General features: G+C 44.8%; 1 protein-coding gene across 3 annotated transcripts in view; it reads right to left on the bottom strand.

Annotated features, from left to right (window-relative positions):
* The window catches only part of LOC120981106 (ribosomal protein S6 kinase alpha-5-like), a 186,652-nt gene that overhangs the window by 3,584 nt on the left and 161,812 nt on the right, over window positions 1-21,256 (bottom strand). For all 3 annotated transcript variants that reach the window (XM_040410595.1, XM_040410597.1, XM_040410596.1), the window contains 2 exons: window positions 19,215-19,374; window positions 9,793-9,956 (listed from right to left, as the gene is read on the bottom strand). In XM_040410595.1, the coding sequence (XP_040266529.1) occupies window positions 9,793-9,956; window positions 19,215-19,374 (324 nt within the window). The remainder of the gene's footprint in view (window positions 1-9,792; window positions 9,957-19,214; window positions 19,375-21,256) is intronic.

Below are 21,256 nucleotides of genomic sequence, written 5' to 3'. Positions count from 1 at the left end.
TAATGCATTCTGAATGGAGAGAAATCCGTTCAGGATGCCTTCAGTTCTGGAACGGAACGTTTTTTGGCCGGAGAAAATACCGCAGCATGCTCCGGCCAAAAATCCGGAACACTTGCCATTGAAAGGCATTAATCCGGATCCGGCCTTAAGCTAAACGTCATTTCGGCGCATTGCCGGATCCGACGTTCAGCTTTTTCTGAATGGTTACCATGGCTGCCGGGACGCTAAAGTCCTGTCAGCCATGGTAAAGTGTAGTGGGGAGCAGGGGAGCAGTATACTTACCGTCCGTGTGGCTCCCCGGGCGCTCCAGAGTGACGTCAGGGCGCCCCACGCTCATGGATGACGTGATCGCATAGACACGTCATCCATGTGCATGGGGCGCTCTGGCGTCATTCTGGAGCGCCCCGGGAGCCGCACGGACGGTAAGTATACTGCTCCCCCGCTCCCCACTACTACTATGGCAGCCAGGACTTTAATAGCGTCCTGGGTGCCATAGTAAAACTGAACGCATTTTGAAGACGGATCCGTCTTCAAATGCTTTCAGTTCACTTGCGTTTTTCCGGATCCAGCGTGTAATTCCGGCAAATGGAGTGCACGACGGATCCGGACAACGCAAGTGTGAAAGAGGCCTAAGTATGATATTATAATGCAAGGGGAGTGCAAGAGAAGGTCAGAGGTGAACAGCTTAGATTTTTATGGAGGGGGAATGCTGATTTGTAAGGAGTATAGTTCACTGAGTCAAAATGGCTGACTTTAATGTTGTATCGTGGAATGTGAGGGGATTGGGGAGTCAGAGAAAAAGAATTGCTGTATTCTCTCATATCAGACAGTACAATCCCCATATCCTGGGTTTGCAAGAGACTCATTTGACTCCAGAAACTGGGAACAGAATTAAGAAACCATGGGTTCAATGGTCTTTAAATGCGTTTGGGTCTACACACTCCAGAGGGGTAGCTATACTTGTCCACAGGAACATCAGGTGGGAGGTCCAGCAATCAGTGGTGGACCCTGAGGGGCAATATAGTCTGGTGTATGCATTCATCAATTGTGCTCCATATGTTGTGGTTAATATATATACCCCCCCCCCCCCCCCCCCGCCACAACAACCATATTCCAGGTGGTGATGAGTTTTGTTGCGCATTATCCCAATGCATGGGGGACTTCAATTTAGTGATGCATGAGGATATGGATAGGTTCCGCCCAGTGGTGAGAGAGGGTGAGCACACTCAGAGCGTCACTAATATATCTAGAATTGTGACTGAACTTGGGTGGCTGGATATGTGGAGGCTGCGACATCCTCTTCAGAGAGACTATTCCTGCTTTACTCCTGCTAGGGGCGCACTGTCCAGAATAGATTACATTCTCGGCAATGCTGCAGTATACAGTCATGGCCAAAAGTTTTGAGAATTACATAAATATTGGAAATTGGAAAAGTTGCTGCTTAAGTTTTTATAATAGCAATTTGCATATACTCCAGAATGTTATGAAGAGTGATCAGATGAATTGCATAGTCCTTCTTTGCCATGAGAACTTAATCCCAAAAAAAAACGTTCCACTGCATTTCATTGCTGTCATTAAAGGACCTGCTGAGATCATTTCAGTAATCGTCTTGTTAACTCAGGTGAGAATGTTGACGAGCACAAGGCTGGAGATCATTATGTCAGGCTGATTGGGTTAAAATGGCAGACTTGACATGTTAAAAGGAGGGTGATGCTTGAAATTGTTCTTTCATTGTTAACCATGGTGACCTGCAAAGAAACGCGTGCAGCCATCATTGCGTTGCATAAAAATGGCTTCACAGGCAAGGATATTGTGGCTACTAAGATTGCACCTCAATCAACAATTTATAGGATCATCATGAACTTCAAGGAAAGAGGTTCAATTCTTGTTAAGGCGGCTTCAGGGCGTCCAAGAAAGTCCAGCAAGCGCAGGATCGTCTCCTAAAGAGGATTCAGCTGCAGGATCGGAGTGCCACCAGTGCAGAGCTTGCTCAGGAATGGCAGCAGGCAGGTGTGAGCGCATCTGCACGCACAGTGAGACGAAGACTTTTGGAAGATGGCCTGGTGTCAAGAAGGGCAGCAAAGAAGCCACTTCTCTCCAAAAAAAACACCAGGGACAGATTGATCTTCTGCAGAAAGTATGGTGAATGGACTGCTGAGGACTGGGGCAAAGTCATATTCTCCGATGAAGCCTCTTTCCGATTGTTTGGGGTATCTGGAAAAAGGCTTGTCCAGAGAAGAAAAGGTGAGCGCTACCATCAGTCCTGTGTCATGCCAACAGTAAAGCATCCTGAGACCATTCATGTGTGGGGTTGCTTCTCATCCAAGGGAGTGGGCTCACTCACAATTTTGCCCAAAAACACAGCCATGAATAAAGAATGGTACCAAAACACCCTCCAACAGCAACTTCTTCCAACAATCCAACAACCGTTTGGTGAAGAACAATGCATTTTCCAGCACGATGGAGCACCGTGCCATAAGGCAAAAGTGATAACTAAGTGGCTCGGGGACCAAAACGTTGACATTTTGGGTCCATGGCCTGGAAACTCCCCAGATCTTAATCCCATTGAGAACTTGTGGTCAATCCTCAAGAGGCGGGTGAACAAACAAAAACCCACAAATTCTGACAAACTCCAATAAGTGATTATGAAAGAATGGGTTGCTATCAGTCAGGAATTGGCCCAGAAGTTGATTGAGAGCATGCCCAGTCGAATTGCAGAGGTCCTGAAAAATAAGGGCCAACACTGCAAATACTGACTCTTTGCATAAATGTCATGTAATTGTCGAAAAAAGCCTTTGAAACGTATGAAGTGCGTGTAATTATATTTCACTACATCACAGAAACAACTGAAACAAAGATCTAAAAGCAGTTTAGCAGCAAACTTTGTGAAAACTAATATTTGTGTCATTCTCAAAACTTTTGGCCACGACTGTACACAGATCTCAAAGATATTGGATATGGATCACAAGGGCCCTCGGATCATGCTCCGATTCTCGCTCAATTTACACTATATGACGGTATTAAACAGAGTGCCAAAATGCGTGTGCACCCCTTTTGGTTATCTCTTATGTCCTCAAACGATAGAATTCCTGATCAGCTTCAGATGTTTCTGGAAGTGCAGGATGAGGAGACAGATGAGCTACTTCTTTGGGAGACATTAAAAGCCTATTTGAGAGGATGTCTCAAGTCATCCATATCCTATATTAAAAGAGATTCTGCGCGCAAAGAACTAGAATTGCACACCAGTTGCAAGGAGGCGGAGAACTCCTTCAGATCTGATCCCACTGAGGTGAATAGGCAGAACTGGATGCTTAAAGAGGACCTTTCACTAGTTTAAAAACTAACTATATCAGTGGGCAGAGCGGCGCCCAGGGGTCCCCCTGCACAGGCTATGAGCTGTGCGCTACGATTGGCCAGCGCTGCAGCAAGGGACAACCCTAATACAATAACTCCGCCCAGTACAACAGAGGGAGCTGCATACACCGGAGCCTATACCGGGCGAACGGAGCGGCGCCCAGACATACTAGTAAGTGCAGGGGGACCCCTGGGCGCCGCTCTGCCCACTGATATAGTTAGTTTTTAAACTAGTGAAAGGTCCTCTTTAAAGGAAGGCTATATATGACACACCTCAGGGAAAAGAGCGAGCGTAAATTGTTCTTTTTAAAGCAGCAATCCTTTGAATCCGGTAGTCAGGCAGGTAAATTACTGGCCCATATTGTGCGTAGCAACAGTATGTCTCCCCCGATTATTAGAATAAAGAATTCAGTGGGAGCGGTGGTGGAGTCAGTTGGTGATATATTGGGAAGATTTAAGGGATTCCATCAGGATCTGTACAGGTCAGCAGCTCAATACACCGCTTAGGAGCTGAGGCTTTATTTAGAACAGGTAACACATCCCCAACTCAGTGATGTGGATAGGAACCTACTAGAGGCTGATATCTCATTAGATGAAATTCAGATGGCAATGACGGAGCTGCCAACAGGCAAAGCGCCAGGCCCAGACGGGATCCCAGTGGAAGTATATAACAAATATACTGAGGTATTAGGGCCCAAGCTTCTTAAACTATACCAGACTGCACAGCAAAGGAACAGGCTACCAGACTATGTATGATGCTACCATAGTGGTGATTTTGAAACCTGATAAGGACCCCCTGGAGTGTGGGTCTTACAGACCGATATCGCTCCTGAACTTAGACTATAAAATACTCACAAGATTGCTAGCCTCCAGACTAAATAAGGTAATAGCCACCATAGTACACAAAGATCAGTCTGGATTCATTCCGGGAAGGTCAACATCTGACAACATCAGAAGGGCGCAGGCCATAGCGCAGGTTGGAGTGGCAAAGAAAAAGCATTGGGCTCTGGCATCACTAGACACAGCCAAAGCTTTTGACTCAGTGGAATGGGTACTCCTGATAGGAGTGCTACAGAGCTTTGGATTTGGCCCTAAGTTTGTCAAGTGGGTAGAGATTTTATACCACCTTCCCAAAGGTAACACTGGTGAATGGATCGCTCTCTGAGTCTTTTAGACTCCACAGAGGCACTAGGCAGGGATGTCCGATGTCGCCGCTCTTGTTCGCCATAGCGATAGAGCATCTAGCTTTAAGAATCAGGCAGGATCAGGTCTTCAGAGGGGTGTGCATGGGAGACAGGACAGACAAAGTTAGACTTTATGCGGATGATCTCCTTCTCTTTATGGATGAACCTGAAACTACACTCCCTAGAGCAATTGACATAATAGGTAGGTTTGGAGAGTTCTCGGGTTTGCACATAAACTGGATGAAATCAGCACTAATGCCCTTATGGACGCACACGTGGCCCCCACAGTACTGTAATTTGCCGGTTGTAGACAGCTTTAAATACCTCGGAATTGTTTTTACCAGGGATCCCCAATTGGCGTACTCACTAAACATTGCACCTCTGGAATCCCTGTTTATAGATAAATTCAAAATATGGAGGACCCTGCCGTTATCAATCATGGGGCGATTAAATTTGGTTAAAATGATTCTCTTACCCAAGGGGCTCTATCTATTGGCGCATGCGTGCACCCCGATATCACAGGGATTCTTTGCCCGTATTCACTCACTGATGGCTAAATTTATTTGGGGGGAGTCTAGACGGAAATTATCCCTTAATGTCCTGCAGAGATCCAAACTAGAGGGTGGTGCTGCTTTGCCTGATTTATTTTTATATTACCTGGCTGGGCAGCTGAAATTCCCTAACTTCCTGGGTTCTATCGTCAGATTTGCCAAACGCAGAATATTATCTCAGGGAATTTTTAAGCATGACCTCCTTGTGGCCAGTACTGGAAGGTTCACGCTTGGTTCCCATGCGCTTGCTCCCCATTCATAGGTTGGCCCACCAGGTATGGAGTGCTGTTAAGATGCAATCGTTTAAGGATTTTCCGGATGACATACCATTATGGGATAATCCCATGTTCGCCCACTTGCGAGAACTGGAGGGGGCTAATTTGTGGAAGACCCAAGGCATCAACAAATTGAGGGATTTATATGCTGGGGGCAGTCTATGCTCCTTCTTGCAATTGCAGGAAAAGTTTGAATTACCCCGAAACCTTTTCTTTAGATATCTACAACTGAGATATGCGTTGACAGTGCAATTTGGGGCAGGTGGCCGAAAAATTTCAAAATATCCCTTGATAGGAGTTCTACGGTCACAGGGTCCGAAAGGCATCATTTCTGTGCTCTATACGCATCTGCTTAAAGGGATTCTGTCACGAGGTTTGGGGCTATAGAGATACGGACATGCACGGCTAGATCGGCGCTAGCATGTCCGCAATATATGTGTCCTATAGGGCTGTGTGGTTTTAATTTCTTTAAAAAAGGATTTTATAGATATGTAAATGAGGGTTGAATGTGTCCAAGGGGCTGTACTAACCTTCCTTGTGCCCAGCTGTGCCCAGCCACACCCACCTGTGAAGGAGCCCAGCACCGCCTATGCCTCCTCCTTTCATCAACGATAGATAGCCGTAATCTCGCGCATGCGCAGTGCCGGTATAGTGTTCCTTCCCTGTGCTGGCATCAGCCTCAGGGAAAGAACTGCGCATGCGCGAGCTCACGCATCGCGATATTACGGCTATCTATCGTGGATGAAAGGAGGAGACATAGGTGGTGCTGGGCTCCTTCACAGGCGGGCGTGGCTGGGCACAAGGAAGGTTAGTACAGCCCCTTGGACACATTCAACACTCATTTACATATCTATAAAATCCTTTTTTAAAGAAATTAAAACCACACAGCCCTATAGGACACATATATTGCGGACATGCTAGCGCCGATCTAGCCGTGCATGTCCGTATCTCTATAGCCACAAACCTGGTGACAGAATCCCTTTAACAATCGTATGCTGATGAATCATCTTGCTGTTGAAGGGAAATGGAGAAATTCCATTCCTTCACTATCAGCTGATGATTGGAATGAAGCATTGATGACTCCAACAAGGGTTTCTCCATCAATGATCCAGCTGTTTATATTGCACAGAAGTTCTCACGCCTATCAGGCTACATAAAATGGGTAGATTGACACATAGTAGATGTCATAGATGCCATCAGGATGGGGCCGATGTGCAGTCATGTGGGACTGCACATACTTAAAAAGCTTCTGGGAAACAGTAGTGGAAGTGCTATCCACTATGGTCCCAACTGCAGTGCCGTTATGTCCAAAAAGTTGTGTTCTCGGCATACCAGATGAGGAGGTCTGGGGGCATCATCACAGGATTTTTCTGAGTGAAACTCTATTCTTTGCTAGGAAAGCGGTTGCCCTGAGATGGATGGCTGATAGAACGCCTACAATAGGCCAGTGGAAGTCATTGGTTAATCACGCTGTTAGCATGGAAAAAGTTGTTTTTATTCATAGAAAATGCCCACAAAAATTTGACAAAGTATGGGGTGAGTGGTGTGCATCCTCTTTGACATTGCATAATGCATGCATGTATTCTGTAGCCGATGTATGATAATATGAGGACCTTGTGTCCTGAACTAATGTTTTATTATTCATGCTGTTTACTGATGTTGACTAAGACGAGAGCTTTCTTCCGGACCTTTTGCAAGACTATCGCACAGCATTATGTTGTTTTTAATGTATCCCCTACGTGGGATTTATCCCTGACTCATTTTGATGTAACATGCCTTTCTTGTTATGCTTCAATAAAACTAGTTAAAAAAAAAAAAAAAAAGAAAGTCAGGGAAACTGGTCAATCATAATGAATACAAAAAAGAAGACTTTGGTAGACAGCAGCCTGATACAGATCAATGAGTATGAAGATGGAGAGTTAAACATAATGGGGTGTGGTTGCATTAAGAGGAGGCTAGTATCAAGGGTCACAATGGCCAATCAGCCCTATCCTACGGAGGTGGAGATCTCATGACATTTCCAGACTTGGTCAGAGAAAAACCTTATTTTTTAGTGTGTGGGGGGGGTCACTGCAGGGATCTTTTGAAACGCATCTAGGGAAGCCACATACGCTCAAAGCGGTCATGGGTGCCATCGACCCATGCAGTGATCTCCTCCAGTTGGAACATCTCATCTATTTTGTCAATCCACTGGGCCCATTTAGTTGGAATCAGTAACTTAGCTGCAGTAATAAGAGGAGTCAGGTGGAATCTCTTGTGGGGAGAATAGTCTCTTTACTCAAAGTGATCGGCTGTTCGCAGATCTGGCGCACATCTCCCACCACCTTCCAAAAGGTTTGGATCCCAGTGCACTCCCACCAAATGTGAGAAATGGTCCCAGGGGCAATTCCACATCTACAGCATTGATTGGTGAGGCTATACCCTTTGGAGTAAAGAAAAGCAGGGGTCTTATACCAGCGGGTGAGTATTTTATAGGAGTTCTCCTTTGTACGAACACAGTTTAACTTCTGCCGGTGAGAAAGTTCTGCTTAGTTCTTCCCACTCTCGCACTAAAGGTAGAGGATCCGACTGTGTCGGGGTAGCCAGGGCTCTGTAGATCCTGGCTAGCCCCTTTCGGAGGAGCTTGTTATCAACTATAGTTTGCGCAAACCAAGTGAGAGGACGATGGTGGGAGTAAGTCTGCAAAAACTTGTGACATAGCGATCGGAACTGATAGAAATGTAAATGTAATTATTTATTTATTTTTTGGAAAAAAACTAACAAAAAAACAAAACAAAAACTCATCCAGGCCCGATGCTATAATAAGGCAGACCAAGCGGCCGCCTTAGGGCGCTGAGAAGGGGGGGCGGAAAAATTTACCTTTTTGTTCCTTTCATTAATCACTTGCATGCCGCCGGCCTCCTGCGGCTGTTCTCCTCTGTGTGGTGGTCCTCATATCTTCTCTCTGGGCTCCCAAGTCCTGACAAGTTGTTCGAGGACCTTTCCCACTCTGCCAATCAGTGGCCGCAGCTGTGTCACGTGTCAAAGCAGTGATTTCCTGCTGGGTGGGAAAGGTCCTCAAAGTCTTGTCGGGAGCACAGAGAGAAGATACCAGGACCACACAGAGGAGAAGGGGAGCTGCTGCAGACGACCAGGGCCAGGTGAGGAGCATAATGTTTCTTTTTACACAACATTAATAGAGGGGGAGAAATGTGACATGAGGGGGGGGGGGGGGGGGGATGTGACATGGATGGGGAGAAATGTGACATGGAGGGGGAGAAATGTGACAAGGAGGGGGAGAAATGTGACATGGAGGGTGTTGAAATGTGACACAAAGGGGGTGATGTAAAAAGCAGGAGGTGATGTAACATGGAGGGGGAGAAATGTCACATTTCTCATCCCCCTCCATGTCACATTTCTCATCCCCCTCCATGTCACATTTCTCATCCCCCTCCATGTCACATTTCTCATCCCCCTCCATGTCACATCACGCCCTCCTTTTTACATCACCCCCACCGAGTTGTGTGTGTGTGTGTGTGTGGGGGAAGGGGGGAGGCGCCAAAATGTAGCTTCGCTTGTGTGTGCAAAAATCCTTGCACCGGCCCTGCACTCATCCACTTGCATGCAGAGGCAGTCACACTTCTCTTGATTGTGAAGGACCTGCCGAAGACCTGCAATGACGTCACCACACGATTCCAGTATGATCGGTCCTTCACAATCAAGTGAGCAGCAACTGCCTCTACGAGTTCAAGTGGATGAGTGATTTTTCTTTTTTTTGTTGCAAAAAACAAACATTACAGCTGAGGACCACTATGCAAACATATGCCCTTGGTCAAAGTGCATTCACCTTCAACCTTTAAAGGATAACGGTCATATTTTTTATTTTATTTGCTAGTTTATTAGAGCTAGGCATGTATACCTGAGTTAGTCTGTCAATGATTGCCAAAAGATCTGTAATTACCTTATAATAACAGCTTTCATTAATGTCTCCTGTCCCTTTCCACTGCTCCCTTAAAAGACCGTTGCTATGGCTCATCTGTCTCCGGCTAGGAAGACAGAGGCACGGTCCTTCACACTGCATGCCTGCATTAGGCTTCAGAGTGAGGATGCGTGTCTCTCAGTAAGCCAATCTGATTGGCTGGCAGGAACGCTACTTGCTACAGCAAGTTTGTATGTGACCTGAGGGAATGCAGTTTTGGCCTCAGAGAACAGGCAGAGGAGCCATCTTGAGAAGATCCTCATAATGTAGGATTCAAAACAGCCGTAACTAAGGGGAAAACTCAAGGAAAACAGTCGTAAGTGAAGAAACTAAAAAGATTGCTTTATGCATAATGCTGTAGCAGCAGTAACATATGCTAAAATAGATTTTTTGATGAAAATATGACAGTTATCCTTTAACATGGTGGAGACCTACCTTCTATGGCCAAGGACTAGGTCTAATTCACTTACCATGAATGTGGCATGTACACAGGTTTTTGTGGCCATCCCACTAGATTCCAGGACATCTGGTGTCATGAGAGGAGTGGATGAGAGAGGTCGTCCACCACGCAGCCACTCACTTTCTTGCAGTTCACTAAGGCTCAATCGACAAGATGGGTCTACAGTCAGCAAACCTGAAAATGGCAGGAAGAAGCTGCATGAAAGGTAAAATGGGAAGTTTTTGCAATGCAATCAGTGATTTCTATTGATACCATTTCGGAGTATGTATTAGGCTTGTTTCACAGTTGTGGTGTGAATTCCAGCGGGCTGTTCTGGCAAAGAACAGCCTGTCGTAATTCACCGCTTCCGGCACTGCCGGATGCAGACGGAAAATCTGCCGGCCCCATAGGTGGACTGGCCATAGACCCTATAGGAAAAATTTCCGGTCGGCTGATGCCCAGGGATCCGCCCAAGCCCTCCTCCTGGCCACCAGCCAGCTACATAAAGATCTGATGCTCTCAGCATTAATGTAGGAGCATCAGGCACTTATATGCATCTAGCCAGCAGATGCAGATGCCCTTCTGAATTCAACTGTATTGCTGTCCTCAGTTTCATACTGTGCTGCAGGCAGCAGTATTTTGGGCTGCATTGTGGAATTAGGTTTTGTAGAGGTAGTATTTTGTGCTGCACTGTGGTATTTTGTTCTGTACTATGGTATTGCTAGACCTGTCTACAACATGGGGCCATTTTAAGTTTTGTTCCAGGGCCACTTTAACCCCTTCAGGACACAGCCTTATTTCACCTTAAGGACCAGGCCATTTTTTGCAAATCTGACCAGTGTCACTTTATGTGGTGAGAACTTTAAAACACTTTTACTTATCCAGGCTATTCTGAGATTGTTTTCTTGTCACATATTGTACTTCATGACACTGGTAAAAATTGAGTAAAAAAATAAATCCTTTTTATTTATAAAAAAGAAAAATTAGCAAATTTTTAACTTTCAATTTCTCTACTTCTACAATACATAGTAATAACTCCCCAAATAGTTATTAATTTACATACCCCATATGTCTACTTCATGTTTAGATCATTTTGGGAATGATATTTAATTTTTTGGGGATGTTACAAGGCTTAAAAGTTTAGAAGCAAATCTTGAAATTTTTCAGAAATTTTCAAAAACCTAGTTTTTAGGGACCAGTTCAGGTCTGAAGTCACTTTGCGAGGCTTACATAATAGAAACCACCCAAAAATGACCCCATTCTATAAACTACACCCCTCAAGGTATTCAAAAATGATTTTACAAACGTTGTTAACCCTTTAGGTGTTCCACAAGAATTGGAAACAATGGAAAATAGAGATACAATTTCAAAATGTTACTTTTTTGGCAGATTTTCCATTTTAATAATTTTTTTTTAGTTACAAAGCAAGGGTTAACAGCCAAACCAAACTTAATATTTATGGCCCTGATTCTGTAGTTTACAGAAACACTCCATATGTGGTCGTAAACCGCTGTACGGGCACACGGCAGGGCGCAGAAGGAAAGGAATGCCATACGGTTTTTGGAAGGCAGGTTTTGCTGGACTGATTTTTTGGAAACCATGTCCCATTTGAAGGACCCCTGATGCACCCCTAGAGTAGAAACTCCATAAAAGTGACCTAATCTAAGAAACTACACCCCTCAAAGTATTCAAAACAGATTTTACAAACGTCATTAATTTATGTGTTCCACAAGAGGTATTGGCAAATGGAGATGACATTTCAGAATTTCAATTTTTTGGCAAATTTTCCATTTTAATCCATTTTTCCCAGTAACAAAGCAAGGGTTAACAGCCAAACAAAGCTCAATATTTATGGCCCTGATTCTGTAGTTTACAGAAACACCCCATATGTGGTCGTAAACTACTGTACGGGCACACGGCAGGGCGCAGAAGGAAAGGAATGCCATACGGTTTTTGGAAAGCAGATTTTGCTGGACTGGTTGTGACCCCATTTTAGAAACTACGGGATAGGGTGGCAGTATTGTTGGTAATACTTTAGGGATCATATGATTTTTGGTTGCTCTATATTACACTTTTTGTGAGGCAAGGTAACAAGAAATAGCTGTTTTGGCACCGTTTTTATTTTTTGTTATTTACAACATTCATCTGACAGGCTAGATTATGTGATATTTTTATAGACCAGGTTGTCACGGATGCGGCGATACCTAATATGTATACTTTTTTATTTATGTAAGTTTTACACAATGATTTCTTTTTTGAAACAAAAAAAATATAATCATGTTATGTTTTTTTTTTGTGTTTCCATAGTCAGAGCCATAATTTTTTCAGTTTTTGGGCGATTACCTTGGGTAGGGTATTATTTTTATGGGATGAAATGACGGTTTTATTGGCACTATTTCGGGGTGTGTGTGACTTTTTGATCGCTTGCTATTACACTTTTTGTGATGTAAGGTGACAAAAAATGGTTTATTTAGCACAGTTATTTTTTACGGTGTTCATCTGAGGGGTTAGGTCATGTGATATGTTTATAGAGCCGGTCAATACGGACACGGCGATACCTAATATGTATACTTTTCCCCCCCCCCCTACCTTTTACCAATTTTGTTTTTACTTTATTTGGGGAAAATGACGTGTTTGTTTATTTTTACTTGAAACTTAATTTTTTGGGGGGAAAACAATTTTTCCAACTTTTTTTTTTCACTTAATTTTTTTGTCCCACTTTGGGACTTGAACTTTTGGGGGTCTAATCCTTTACAATGCATTCCAATACTTCTGTATTGGAATGCATTGGCTGTATGAGTAATACTGTGTGTATTACTCATACAGCTTCCGGCCTGTGAGATTCAGGGGGCTGGATCTCACAGGCTTGTCACCGGCATCGCGCTGCCTTCCATGCCATCAGGTCCCCCCACAGCCATATGGGTTTTGGAAGGCAGATTTTGCAGGACTTGTTTTGTTTATACCATGTCCCATTTCAAGCCCCCCGTTGCACCCCTAGAATAGAAATTCCAAAAAAGTGACTCCATCTAAGAAAGTACACCCCTCAAGGTATTCAAAACTGGGTTTACAAACTTTGTTAACCCTTTAGGTGTTCCACAAGAGTTAATGGCAGATGGAGAAACAATTTAGGAACTTCTATTTTTTTAATTTTCCATTTTAACCCTTACTTTATTACTAGAAAAAATGGGTTAATAGCTAAACAAAACTCAATATGGGTTGCCCTGATTCTGTAGTTTGCAGAAACACCCCATATGTGGTTGTAAACTACTATTTGGCTAAACGGCAGGACATAGAAGAAGGGGAACGCCATATGGTTTTTGGAAGGCAGATTTTTCTGGACTGGTTTATTTACACCATGTACCCTTTCAAGCCCCCTGATGCAACCCTAGAGTTGAAACTCCATAAAAGTGACCCCATCTAGGAAACTACGGGATAAGGTGGTTGATGTTTTGGGACTATTTTAGGGTAAATATGATTTTTGAGGCAAGGTAACAAAAAATTTAAATTCTAAAATTGTTTCTACATTCACTATTTAGTTTTGTGGAACACCTAAAGGTTTAACAAATTTTGTAAAGTAACTTTTGAATACCTTGAGGGGTGTAGTTTCTTAGATGGGGTAAATTTTTGGAGTTTCTAGTCTAGGCTACATCTAATGAGACATGGTGTAAATAAATCAGTCCATCAAAATCTGCCTTCCAGAAACCATATGGCATTCCCTTCGTTCTATGCCCTGCCGTGTGGCTATATAGCCATTTACGACCACATATTGGGTGTTTCTGCAAACTACAGAACTACAGAATCAGGGCAATAAATATTTCGTTTTGTTTGGCTGTTAACCCTTGCTTCATTACCGGAAAAAAAGGATTCAAATGGAAATTTTGCCCAAAAATGGGTGTTTTGGCAAAGTTTTTATTTTATATTTTTAACGCTGTTCATCCGAGGGGTTTGGTGAAATGTTATTTTTATAGGGCAGATTCTTACGGACGCGGCGATACCTAATATGTCTACATTTTAAAATGTATTTAGATTTTACACTATATTATCATTTTAGGAACCAAAACAAATTACTTTAGTATCTCCATAGCCTGGGAGCTACAGTTTTTTTTTTTTTTGTTGGGCGACTAATGTAGGGGCTAATTTTTTGCGGGATGAGATGGCGGTTTTATTGGCACTAATTGGGGGTGCATATGACATTTTGATCACTCGCTATTACACTTTTTGTGATGTTAGGTGACAAAAAAAGGCTTTTTTTACACTTTTTTTTTTTTTTTTTAACGCTGTTCATCCAGAGGGGGAAGGGGGGGTTGGGTTAAATGTTATTTTTATAGAGAAGATTTTTACGGCCGCGGGGATGCTCAATATGTATGGCTCTGCGACTTTGGAGACACTAAGCAGGCATCCTGAAACTGCGGCCCTCCAGATGTTGTAAAACTACAATTCTCACCATGCCCTGCTGATGGCTGTAGGTTGTCTGGGCATGCTGGGAGGCCGCAGTTTGAGGATGCCTGCACTAAAACTAATATTTTTGGAAAAAAATATATTATTTCCGTAGTTTTTTTATGTTCTCTAGGGGACTGTTGGGGATCATAAAAATGTAGTACTCCATGGAAGTGTGATACTCCCTGAAGCAATCGATAACGCAGAGGCCGGGATAATCGGGGCAAGTGTCACATTGAGTGGTGGTGTCCTTCCGTATCCCCCTCTTGTGACACAGTCTGCACTTTTTTGGGGTTCGTCCCTTCTTTCCAGTATGGGGGACCACACCTGGAAAATGTTGGCCAGGGACGATCCGGGCGCCTCCAGTTCCCGAGGTACTCCAGCCTGCTCTTTCCCGGTCTGAAAAGATCAGGGCCTTTAGCACTGCCTCATAGAATTGGAGGAATGTCCCTGTGCTGCCAGCGCTTCGGGATAGTACAAAAGCGTTGTACAAGGCAACCTGTACCAAGTAGACCGCAACAGTTTTGTACCATGCCCGGGTTTTGCGCATGGCATTATATGGCTTGCGGACTTGATCAGAGAGATCAACTCCTCCCATATACCGATTGTAGTCGACGATACAATCGGGCTTGAGGACCGTTGCCGCGACAGGGGTGGTGCTGTTATCGTGGATTGTGGACAGTATAAAGACATCCCTCTTGTCCTTATACCTGACCAGCAACAGGTTTCCACTGGTAAGGGCACGGGTCTCACCCCTGGGGATAGGTACCTGGAGGGGATAGGTAGGGAGGCCGCGTTGATTTTTCCGCACGGTCCCACAAGCGAACGTGGATCTGGCGGCAAGGGACCTGAACAAGGGAATGCTAGTATAAAAGTTATCCACGTACAAGTGGTAACCCTTAACTAGCAGTGGGTACATAAGGTCCCACGCGAGTTTCCCGCTAACACCCAGAGTGGGGGGACATTCTGGGGGTTCAATACGGGAATCTCGCCCCTCGTACACACAAAATTTGTAAGTGTAACCTGAGGTACACTCACAAATTTTGTACATTTTCACGCCATACCTCGCCCGCTTAGAGGGAATGTATTGGCGGAAACTGAGACTCCCCTTGAACGCAATGAGAGACTCATCAACCGCGACCTCCCTTCCAGGTACGTAGGCCTGCGCAAATTTGGCCCCGAAGTGATCGATGACCGGCCGTATCTTATACAGACGGTCATGGGCAGGATCACCTCGGGGGGCGGGACATGCTGCATTATCTGAATAATGCAGACATTTCCGGATGGCCTCAAACCGGGGACGTGTCATGGCCATACTGTAGAGTGGGGTCTGGTAGAGGACGTCCCCACTCCAGTATTGCCTGACACTGGGTTTTTGCACTAGACCCATGTGCAGCACGAGGCCCCAAAATGTCCTCATCTCAGCTGCACTGACCGGCGTCCAGCCACCGGGTCTAGCCAAAAAGGAGCCCGGGTGCTGAGCAACGAACTGTTGGGCGTACAGGTTCGTCTGCTCCACCATTAGATTTACAAATGGGTCACTGAAAAAAAACCTAAAAAAGTCAATTTCAGTAAACCCCACTGTGGGAATCTGGATTCCTGGATTGCCAACAAAATCCGGAATCTCGGGCTCAAAATCCACTGGGGGACACCAGCTAAATTCACCGGCAGGGGGCTCCGGTGGGCTGGGAAACCAGTACGAGGGTGGGCCACAGGGTCCCTAGCATGTGGGGCCCCTGTCTCCGCCGCGTTGGGGGCTCATCGTCATCAGATGATGATGAAGAGGATGCGGATGACAAGAGGAACGTGGGGTCATCCTCATCCTCACTGGGGCTCTCTGAGTAGGAGGCAAGCTGGGCATATGCCTCCTCCACCGAGAACATCCGGCGGGCCATGGGTATGTGTGTGTGTGTGTGTGTGTATGTATGTATGTGCGTGTAAAACTTTATTGTATGTGTGTGTGTGTGGGGGCACAGGTGTTCACGTGGTGGGGGGGGTCTAGGGTCTGAAAGCTAGAAAACAATAAATTTAGATAAAGTGTTTTTTGTTTTTTTTCCTAACTAGCTTTTCCCTTCTATCCCTGCCTGACGGTGCCTCTCCCTCACTGACCCTAACCTACCTGAAGTGTGATGGGTGCAGGAGGGTGATGGGTGCCGATGGGGGGATCGCAGGAGCCTGGTGAGGACGGTGCAGGTGCTGAACAGGAAGAGGAGGGGAGAGGGGAGCGCTGGAAATTTGAATCTCGCGCCCCTCTCCCCGCACCAATCAGCACCCTGGACATCGGTATTCAGCACCACGGCCAGCACCGCCTCTCCCAAATGCTCGGACTCTGATTGGTGGTGCGTAATATGTTAATTACCTTGCTACCAGCAAGTAGGGCGTCTACTTGCTGGTAGCCGCCGCATCCTCCTTTCAAAAAAAGCCCCCTCCTCCTGTTTATTGACAGGACCAGCGAGCGCTCTCCTCCTCCGGCTGGCCCTGTCTGCAATTCAAATCCCGCGCCTGCGCCTTATGTGTCTTCATTCGGCGCAGGCGCTCAGAGAAGGACGCTCGCTTCCTCAGCACTCCCTCAGTGCGCCTGCGCTGATGACGTCACCTCTAAACCCAAAAGAGAAGACGTCATCCGCGCAGGCGCACTGAGGGAGTGCTGAGGAAGCGAGCGTCCTTCTCAGAGCGCCTGCGCCGGATGAAGACACATAAGGCGCAGGATTTGAATTGCAGACAGGGCCAGCTGGAGGAGGAGAGTGCTCGCTGGCCCTGTCAATCAACAGGAGGAGGGGGCGTTTTTTAGAAAGGACGTTGCGGCGGCGACCAGCAAGTAGACGCCCTACTTGCTGGTAGCAAGGTAATTAACTTATTATAAAAGTGCGGTTTTTAAAGAAACTAAACAACAGAAAAAGGTAAGATCACTATATATTGAATAATCGCACTATAAGGATTTTAATTAGCCCAAAAATGAAAAATGACTTTTGGGGGGTGATAGAAGCCCTTTAAATACTGCCACATGGGGGGAGCGGGAGGCACTTGATACTGGCACATGGGGGGGGGGGGGGGGTAGGAAGGAGAGGGGCACTTGATACTGGTACATTGGGAGGGGGGGGGGAGATGGCACTATGATACTGGCACATTGGGGGGGGTGGCACTATGATACTGGCACATGGGAGGGGTTTGGCACTATCATACTGGTACATGGGGGGGAAGGAGAGAGGCACTTAATACTGGCACATTGGGGGGGAGATGGCACTATGATACTGGCACACTGGGAGGTGGGTGGGAAGGAGAGAGGCACTTGATACTGGCACATTCGGGGGGGGGGGGGGGGGGGAGATATGGCACTATGATACTGGCACATGGGGGGGAGGAGAGAGGCACTTAATACTGGCACATTGGGGGGGGAAGGAGAGAGGCAGTTGATACTGGTACATGGGGGGGTTTGGCACTTGATACTGGCACATGGGGGCATCTATGGGGACACTTACTGGCACATTATGGGGGGGGGCATTATGGGGGTCCCTTTTTACTGGCACATTATTGGGGGTCACTATAGGGGCATCTAGTGAGGCCACAAAGAAGGTGTATTTTATATGGGGTGACTCTGTGTAGTACTATTATCAGGGGGTTTATCTGTTTCTGCAGTATTGTATTGGGGAGCACAGCGGCACAGTATTGGGGGTGGTAGGATGATTTGTCCAAAAGATGCGAGGATGATGGAAAAGTAGTAAACTAAGATTTTTTTTTTTGGTCAAACTGCAGAGACGAAAAATGGCTGAAAACTGGAGGTCTGATCTGAAGGTCTGAAAGGAGAAGATGAGGAAAAAGAACATCTACGTCAAAGAGACATCACTGGATGTAAGAGGTATGTGGCGCTGCATTAGCCTGTATTTCCAATTTTTTTCGAATCCAAATCCGAATACTTTGTTAAAAAAGTAAGGACTCTATTTTTTCATATTAAAAGAATATTGAGTTTGGATCACTTTGTTTCTTACACCGTTCACACAATTCTTATGTACAGGATTCGAGATTCGAAAGATTTGAGAGATTCGAGAACCTTTTTGGATTCTGATTCTAAAAAAAATTGGATTCGTCCCACCTCTAATTTTTTTGATCACTGTGACTCAATTTAATTTTTTATTTTTTGGGGACGACGACAACACACAAAATGACAAAAAAAATGGTGAATCACGTTTTTCTTCTCGTTACAGCGTTCACCGCACAGGAAATTTTTAAAATATATTTTAATAGTTCAGACATTCTAAGACGTGGCAATACCTAATATGTATATATTTTTTATGGTTTATATATTTTTATATGTAAAATTGGGAAAGGAGGGATTTAAACTTTTAATATTTTTTTTTCTTTTTACTTATTAACCATTAGTCCCCTTAGGGGGGCTAGAATCTAGGATCTTTTGATCCCTTGTTCTATTCACCCTAAGGGCTCGTTCACACGACCGTATGGCTTTTTCAGTGTTTTGCGCCAGTTTTAACCACTTGCAAAATTAGGCCTGGTCAGGAAGGGGGCAAATGGCCCAGATGGCAAAACTGACATATCTCACTTTATGTGGTAATAACTTTGGAACGCCTTTACTTATCCAAGTCATTCAGAGATTGTTTTCTCGTGACACATTGTACTTCATGACAGTAATAAATTTGAGTCAAAATATTTCACCTTTATTTATGAAAAAATCTGCACCATGTGGCTCAACTTGTCCATCAGCAGCCTCCATTGAAGTACACAGTGCGCAGCACTTCACATGCACTAGTGTCCAACACTGTGCATAGGGTAATTCAATGGAGGCTGTAGAAGGACATGTTGGGTCACATGCCCCTCCATCAGTGGCCATGTTAAGGATGAAAGCGCTGTACAGTCAGTAGAACAGAGTGTGCTATCAAGGTGATGTTGTGTCTCAGAGGATGCAATATATCAGTAAGTGGCTAATAGTGCTGTTACCAGCACATTAATGCAAATAACAAAGTTGTGATAAAATAATGATAAAGTTACATAAATGCCTCTTACCTTTCACCAGCTCCTTTGCTTCATCGCTCACATGATCCCAGCTTTCACCCTGCATCATAAAGTCTCCTTCCTTGATCTTGTTAATAATGTCAGCAGCACGGCTCTGAGGAGAACCACCCCTTTCACCCTGGAAGGGAACCTGGCCACACAGCATTGTGTACTGCAGAATGAGGAGAATAAGAATGACCTCACATGGGATGCCACAATAATTACCCATCACATGGCACTGCTGGAACTTAGCTAGTTAGCAAAGCTTAACCTCGCAGAAAATGTCGGACATCAATATTTATAATGTATTGTAAACTTATAGTTCTTATCTGGTCATCTTCTATACCTGGTCAACTAAACTGAAAGCCTTATTTATCGGACATGAAAAGAACCATATAATGTCAAAAAATGAGTAAATCCACCGTAATCTTCAATAAAGATTACGGGGGTTAAAGTGGCTGCTAATAGGCTTTCCGGATGAGTCTTGTATGCAGAATAGCTGTGCTAATCCCAACTAAGAAGCCTAGCATAATTTGTATAAATTTGCTTGTGGAAATAAACCAGTAACTCGCATACAGAAAGGACTCTGCTATATAGCAGGGCACCATCTGATAAATAAAAATAAAAAACATCCTCCTCTTCTCAACAAAGCAGTGGCCGAGATACATATTAACGACACCCTATGAGAAATCTAATATCTCCATAATCTCCCCCAATTCAACTTGCAGTTTGTATGCTAATAGGTAAATAACGTATACCCATTACATATTATAAATAATACCACTTCATAGATATTGATGCAGAGTGCATACAAAATGGAATAAAATTCCACATTAGCTGTTATTAAGTTTTAGGCTTCTAGTGACACCCCCTGGAGCATGGGTTTTCTGTTTTGTCCCTGGGTCCACAACTACTGCCATATTTTTCACCATGAGACTAAGTTTACACAGCAAAATCAGCAGCGGAAAAATCTGTAGCAGATTACTAGCTGAAAACAGGTCATTTTTGGTGGCAGATTTGTAATTTGCTGGAGGTTTTACAAGAGTATTTGGTTGAGGTTTCTCTGCTTCCCCACTGACTTCTGTGAAATACACAATCAAATCTGCTCCCAAGAAGTAACATGTCACTTCTCAAAGGTTTTTCAAATCAGCTACTGAAAAAAACTCTACCATTTTACACTGTGTGCAAAAGCTGGAGTATTTAACATTAAAGTCAATAGGGAAACTGTTGGCGAGTTTGGAATGTGTATTTAGCAGTGGAAAATGTTGTTTTCTGCTACTGAATCAGTGGCAGATTTTAACCATGTGAACACACCCTTAAATGGGTTCTCCAAAATTCTCTGTTTCAGCTACATTGTGGAAAGACGACCGTTTCAGCAGTACTTACCATTTTGTTGCACTGCCGATTCTGAAATCTCTGCTGCGATCACGTGACCGCCCACTTCGCTACATGATCTTCTTCTGAAGTCCCTACTGGATGTGGTCCTGTTTCTTCCTGTTAAGCTGCCTGTACATTATGCAGCTTAACAAGGGGACACAGGAGCACTAGACTTAATCAGAAAAGCAAGCGGCCGGTCGGGCTGCTCACTAATTTAGAGAACGGCCCAGAGAAAAACCCTTTAAGCTGACCATACATATTTTGTTTTTTGAGAGAAAAGCGACCTGCCAGAGCTGTCTATCAGCTGCTTTGTCCCCTCCCTCCCACCCAGTGGTACATGTCAAGAAATCAATACTTACATGCTCCTTGCCACTCGGGCATCGTGGCTCCTGGGTTGTCTTCATTGGGCTTCTGGTTCTTGTCTATCAAATTTCACAAGGACGGGGACATGTAAGCCTCTCCAAACACTGACTATCGTCAGGGGTGACGTGTCCCTAAGCCGCTTACAGACATGTCATCGCTGAGACCAGTCATTTGCTGTAACGGTGCAGGTGATCCCTTCCATGCGGAAATTGACAGACAAGAGACGGAAGTCCAGTGAAGACAGCCCAGAGGCCACAAAGCCAGAACTGAGTGGCGGGAGCTGTAAGTATAGATTTCTTCACAGGGACTCCTAG

This window comes from Bufo bufo, chromosome 10, assembly GCF_905171765.1.
Source record: "Bufo bufo chromosome 10, aBufBuf1.1, whole genome shotgun sequence".
NCBI classification, from domain to species: Eukaryota; Metazoa; Chordata; class Amphibia; order Anura; family Bufonidae; genus Bufo; species Bufo bufo.
This window is presented reverse-complemented; position numbering and strand designations above follow the sequence as displayed.